We start from the raw sequence: 6,313 nt of genomic DNA on the forward strand, positions 1-6,313 counted from the left end.
CAGGAATATCCCAAGAGTCCTGGGGGTTCTTGGGAGGGTCTGTGGCTCTCTTGGCTGGATGTGGCCTAGGAAGCTGCCCATAAACTCAGGAAGATACAGTTTTTCTGAATTAGGCTGGAGGGAATGACCCTGACATTGTTCTCCACGACCAACCAGATGAGGGATTCAAACTGCAGCCAAGCACCCGTAGGAGCAGCTTCCCTTTCACATGGGGGCCTGGACACTGGGCAGGGTGGGGTGTGCGACGAATGCCTACAGCTACCGTTATGTCGTCATTATGGCTGCTTTGATTATGGACAGAGATTTTTTTAACGGCAGTTTTCAAAACAGTTCCTCCTTCAGGAGATAACTTAACCAAAGTGCCCCTTTTTCCCATTAACTCACAGGTCTTCGTGGGCGCTTTTACCTTTCAGCTCTGAGATCTCTTGGCCGCATAGGCCTCTGTTTTTTGTTGGGCTCAAGCACCATGTGAATTAAGGCACAGAGCACGTGGCTTACAGCTAGGTACTTTATACTCCAGTGTGAGAGGGTCACCTTCACGCCATAGAGAAGTTTGTGCATTTAAAAATGACAACATTTTGAGGTATTTGTCAGCCACACGTCATGGTTTCTGTCCAAAGTCTAGCTGCTGTCAAGGTTGACTCTTGGTCAACTGTGTGCTGGGAACTGGAAGGTAAACTTTGCAGAAGCTGTGCGCTGCTGGGAACATTGTAAGCATTCAGTAAATCTGGGTTTGAACTGATGTGGATATTATCAGGAGGTCTGCTGTGACCTGGCCTGACAGACACTGGCAGCCAAGTGGAAGTCTGTCCAGCAGTGTTGACTGGCACCAAGAACAAAGCTTCTTGTTAATTGCTTTGACAACGGTACACCTGCTCTTTCTCCCTGGGCTGGGAGCTGGGCCGGGTGTAGGGGTCAGAGAGGACTTACCGCAGGCCACAGAGGAGCTCAGGTCGGGGGAGGGATGGCACTGGAGCATGACTACAGGTGCCAAGGGGCAAGGTGTGGTATGCCCAGGGAAGTCCGGAACAGCGAGCGGGCAATCCGTCAGAATCAGAATGGGGGTGGGGGGAGTTGGGAAAGGTGTCGCTGAGGAAGGAGCGTTTGAACTGGCCTTGAGGACTGAGGAGGTTGGAAGGTAGGAAGGAAGGGAGTGGCATTCCGGGAAGAGGGAACAGCATGTGCAAAGGCACGGTGAGCAGCAGGGGTAGCGGGAACTGGAGGGCAAACTAGCAGGAGATGGGGCTGGAGAAATGCTCAGGGCCAGACAGGAGGGACTCTGAAGACTCCCCTACTGAGCCGAGGCACGGTTAGATCCTCTATGCCATAAGCATCTCAAACTTACTTGAATCTCATGTAAATAAACCGGAGCCACAGCCAGGAGAGCAGCAGCATGATCAGCATATTGGGGAAGGCGAATCCAAACCAAGAGGCGAAGTTCACGATGTCTTTGCTGTCAGGAAACAATCTGAAGGGGAAAATGCTGGTCTACATCTCTACCAGACACTGAGCTGTGGAGAGCGGGCGGGCCGGACCCTGCGGGCAGAAGCTGAGCAGCTGCCGGGCCCCGAGAGGTGGTCTGGAGCGGGGCCCCCTCCTCCTGAAGTCCAGCCACCCACACATGTCACTCAGCATTACCCCAGTCAAGCAGCGGCCCCAGAACACGGCCACGCACAAGGCAAGCCTGAGGAGCGACCAACTGCCCTTCCTGGAAGTCCACACCCCGCTGAGAAGCTCACGAAAGGCATGGCCCTTCAGTCCAGAAAAATACCCCTTTGTACACACAGAATTTGGCCAACAGCTCCAGGGGGTCCACAGATGCCTGAGAACCTCACCCCGTGGGCTTCTGCAAGGGAAGGCCCCCCCTTAGGAAATCAAATCTCAAAAGCTTCCCAGGGTGGGACCAGAAGATGTTTCCTGGGGGCTGGAGGAGGGTCACTTCCGCCCCCAACCCCAGGCGCTGCTCCCTTTAGCCCAAGGGTGTCAAACTAGCCACAGAGCTTTTCCCATTCAGCCCAGAGGAACTTCAGGGCAAACCATAAGGCTGTCATTACAGAAAACACTCGCAGGAGCAAAACAGTCTGCTTGTTGGATCTCGAGTGTCTGCAGGCCCGCCCTTCCCACCTCCCAGCTGCCCTCCTGACCCCTGTCCAGGGTGTTTGTCTGCACAGGACGGGCACCGTCGTACTTCTGTTCCTTCCCTCTGTGCCCACTGCAATTTGTACTTATCTTCATTAACACATTTACACAACCTGCCAGAACTCTCTGGGTGTCTGCTACCCTCAGCTGCCCACGAGTATCCCATGGGCAGGGCCCAGATTCCTCTCACTTCTGTGACCCAAGCCCCACCCGGCTCAAGACCAAGAACAGAACTGGGTCCTCACAGCCTGGGTCCCTTTGTGGCCAAGGCTGGAAAGTTCTAAACCTCCCCATGGTCCACCTGGAGCCTCACAGGGGCACACGTCTCTCTCAAGGGCAATTAGAGGGGCCATGGTGAAAGAGCCGGTGAGGCACCAAGTGACCTAACCTCTAACCTTTCTGGGTGTCATAGGACCATCACTATTAACAACCGAGGTCGTGAGCCAGCTTTGAGGGGAGCATCTTTAGGGGCATCTATTTTCTACAAGTTTTAACCAAGGACCCCGCTTCTCGGATTACACTGTCAATTCCCATGACTAGCTCCATGTTCAATCCACATTCCCTGTCTGAGCGAGAATCCTGAGCCCAGGAAAGAAAGGCAGGACTTGTCCTGAGCAGAAAGCAAACCGGTCTGTGGACATCAGCTCCTACTCTGGGGGGTCCTGAGCATGTGCAGGGAGGTTGGGCCACAGAGGCTGGTGGCGGCCCACCCTCTCACCCCTGCCAGGCAGCCCCCACCCCCATCCAGGCTCCAGGGCCCAGCTAAAGAGGAGGGAGAGGTGGGTGGGCCCCTCCAGCCCCATCCTCCCCCCACTATCGTCCCCAAAAGGCATGGCCAGCGACTCAACTCTTGCATCTGTCCCAGGAGCACCACGTTGGGCCCCGTGCCGGTCAGGGTGGCAGTGCCTCCGATGCTGGCTGCGTAGCACACGCACAGGGTCATGGCCTTGCATATGTTCTTCCTGTCGACCTCCCGCTGCCTCATGGAGGGACCTTCAGAATTCCCTTGGCTCCCTGTGGTGGGCACACTGCGGTGGGCACACTGGGGACCACCTGCCCAGCCCCAGCTCCGGCCCCACGTGCCCCCCCAGCTACGTCCCTCGGCAAGCCCCAGGCTCCTCAGTGCTCCGAGCAAAGTCAGCGACGTCAGACACACTCCTTTCTTTCCTGCCTCCTTGCTCTTGCTCAAGCTGTTCCCTTCACCTGGAGGGAGGGGCCCAAATCCATCCCAGATGTCCTCTCCACCTCGCAAGGCCTCTCCCTTCTCTGCGCTCCCTCAGTGTCTGGCTAATGGCAACCCTTGGCCTCCCCCAAGTCAGATAAACTCTCTGAGGGGCCTCTTGACTCCATCCCACCGGGCTGCACAATATGAGTGTGTCTGCTTCATCTCTGCAGCCCCAGGACCTGGCCCAGGGTCTGGCAATCAGGCTATCAGCACAGGCCCTGAGTGGCCCCATGCCGGGCCCTGGGGATGGGGTAGCGAACAAGACAGAGAAAAACACAGGCACTCTCTGACTCGCCTGAGCTCGGTGCCTAGCAGGGAAGCAAAGGTGGGACGACCAACCCCAGTACCTGCGGGAACAGAGTGTGGAGGGATTTGGCCTGTTCAGAGGAGGCCTCCCTGAGGATGAGTAGGGGTAGAAGGGATTGAGGGGCATCCAGTAGGTGCTCAAAAGATACCCAAATGAATGATCAACACGTATTCATTTCTGTGATGGCGGGAACGGAGGGCAGGAACTTGGTATACGCTCTACTTAAGGATCTAACTTTTATGCACTAATCACATTCCTAAAACTTAGGAAAACAGCATCTTCTAAGTATTTCTCTATGTGCCTGCTAAAAGGAGGGCTCCAGGAAGCAGGGAGGTGGCTAAAGCTGTTGGCAACAGAGGGGAAGGCTGCCCTGGCCAGGGCCTCACCTGGCAGCTCGCCGGCCTTGCCCTCGTCTGCCAGCTCCAGAGCCCCGAGGCTGGCCTCGGTGGCTGCGCTCATGGCCTCCATCTGCCGCAGCACAGCCTCCACAAGGGGCACCATCATGGCCGTGGTGGCCGTGTTGCTGATCCACATGGAGAGGAAGGCCGTGGCGCCCATAAAGCCCAGCATCAGCCTGCAGAGGAGGGGCAGGGAGGAGAGCCGGAGAACCCGCAGCCCCGCCCCTCACCACCCCTAGGGAGCAGCGGGGGGCTAGGCGCCCGCTGCAGGGATGCCAGGGGCCAGGGCCAAGGTGCTGAGGCCAGTTCAAGATTGGGTATCCAGGAGGGGATTGCAGTTTTAGTGCCTGCCTGCCTGCCTCCCTCCCTTCCTTCCTCTGCCCCTCTCTCCCACAAACATTACTGACATCTACTCTGCTGGCTACCGGGTCACCGGGCGGCCTGAGCCTCAGTCGTGGTCCTAAGGCGCTCACCATCTAGCAAGGGAAGCGCCAGCATCCAGTTTGTGCGGACCCAGTGTGGAGAGTTGGCCCTAATATGACTTAGGGGTGCGCTGGAGCAGCCCTGTGTGCAGGCAGACCAAACTTCCCACTTCTATCTAGAAGATTCCCACCCACCCTGACCCCACTTCTCCCCTCATGTGTTCAGAAGGGCTGCGTGGAGTCAGCCTTCAGGGGCAGGATGAGCTGGGGAGGGCCCTGGGAAGTGGGACCCCCTTCATGGCTGATCCCCTGCCCCACCTCCCTCCATTCACACTCTGCTGCCCTCCGCTCTGCAGTGGACCAGATCCCCAAACAGTATTCAGGAAACGTTCCCTTTCCGTGTAACACCCCACCTTCCACCTCTGTGCCACCTGTGTCATCTGCCTAGAAAACTCTCTCAAAGCCTTCAGGCAGCATCCCTTCTCTGTCACCTCCTTCCCAGTGCGCACCAGGTAGGGCTGACCACACCCTCCTCAGTCTTCTCTAGGACACTTCTCACCGGCTGGATTTGAAACTGTTTCCACGTCTGCTCTCTCCTTAGCATGTGAGCAGGGAAGGTCTGATTCCTCTCCATGGGTCCCACACACCTGGCACAAGGCCAGGAGCAGAGGAGCTTGGGAGGGGTGGTTGGCTAAATGGAACTCAACCTCTTGGTCCCCATGCCTCTCTGCAGTCAGGCTCCTCCCCAGGGCCACTGATTTGTTTGCCTGAAGAAGGGTCTCGGGGCTGCACTGCACCAGGCTTTAGCTGGTATCCATGCAGGTAGACCTCATGGACCCATAAGTACAAAGGCTGGGATCCAGGCTAGGATGAGGGTCAGAGTTCACGTGAATGAGGCTTCAACATGATGCTCCGAGGCACCAAGGGAGCCTCGACATACAGGTCGCCCCCAGCGCAGGCAGTGCCCTGGGCAGCTGGAAGCCAGGCTCGGAGGAGGAGCCAGGTGACCAGAAGGAGCAGGGAAGCGTGTGTGAGCGCCCTGGGTTTGGGAGCGAAAGCGCTCCAGCACACTCCAGAATGAGGTCCCCCGCTGATGGAGAAAAGCCAGCCACTCAGAGGATCCTGAAAACAGGAACTCTGAGGCCTCTGAGGCCTCACATTTCTAGAAATGCAGTGGCTTCTGATTTGACCCTGTAAACCAATCACTTGAGGGGCTCGGGTGACAGGTTGGAGAGTCACAAAGCCCTCACTCAAGGGAGCTGAGGCACCAAGGTGCTCGGGCGGGCCTGGGCCTCTGTGTGCTCAGAGCCCAGCATGGCCCTTGACATGAGGACGCAGCAGGAGGGATTTACTGTGAGCTACCAACCTGCCTTCCCAGGGCTGGGCTGGGTCACGCCATCATTTAGGGAGCACGTTGCCTCAAAAAAGAGGTGCATGCTGAGTTCCCAATTAGAGGGGACAAGGCCCCATCAGACAGGCCCGGTATAATCCCCCTCAGAACAGAACGTGGGTGATGGGAATAGTCCCCAACCCTCAGAGGTGCGGTGAGAGTCAGATGAGGTGGTAAATAAGCCCCCGGTATCATGCCCGGGGCCCTGTGGGCGCTCGGTACACCCAGGTGATTCTGCTATATCAACTCCACTGCTTGGTCGGAATGGCCTGTGACTGGCAGGGGAGATCTTGGAGAGGGGTGAGACGACTGAGTAATGGGGGAAAGGTGGGGTAAGCAGCAGTTTTGCAGAGGGAATAGATGTGCCAGCTTTGGAGGGATGACCTTTCTGCTTCCCCTTGAGCTGGGTAGTTGAGCCATCTCTTCCCCACC

At 57.1% G+C, this 6,313-nt stretch overlaps 1 protein-coding gene across 3 annotated transcripts in view; it reads right to left on the reverse strand.

Moving 5' to 3' along the window:
• SLC13A5 (solute carrier family 13 member 5) overlaps positions 1–6,313 on the reverse strand; it is a 24,097-nt gene that overhangs the window by 11,037 nt on the left and 6,747 nt on the right. For all 3 annotated transcript variants that reach the window (XM_007451597.1, XM_007451598.1, XM_007451596.1), the window contains 3 exons: positions 4,058–4,245; positions 2,988–3,153; positions 1,346–1,468 (listed from right to left, as the gene is read on the reverse strand). In XM_007451597.1, the coding sequence (XP_007451659.1) occupies positions 1,346–1,468; positions 2,988–3,153; positions 4,058–4,245 (477 nt within the window). The remainder of the gene's footprint in view (positions 1–1,345; positions 1,469–2,987; positions 3,154–4,057; positions 4,246–6,313) is intronic.

This window comes from Lipotes vexillifer, unplaced genomic scaffold (genome assembly GCF_000442215.2).
Source record: "Lipotes vexillifer unplaced genomic scaffold, Lipotes_vexillifer_v1.1 scaffold126, whole genome shotgun sequence".
Classification (NCBI taxonomy): Eukaryota; Metazoa; Chordata; class Mammalia; order Artiodactyla; family Lipotidae; genus Lipotes; species Lipotes vexillifer.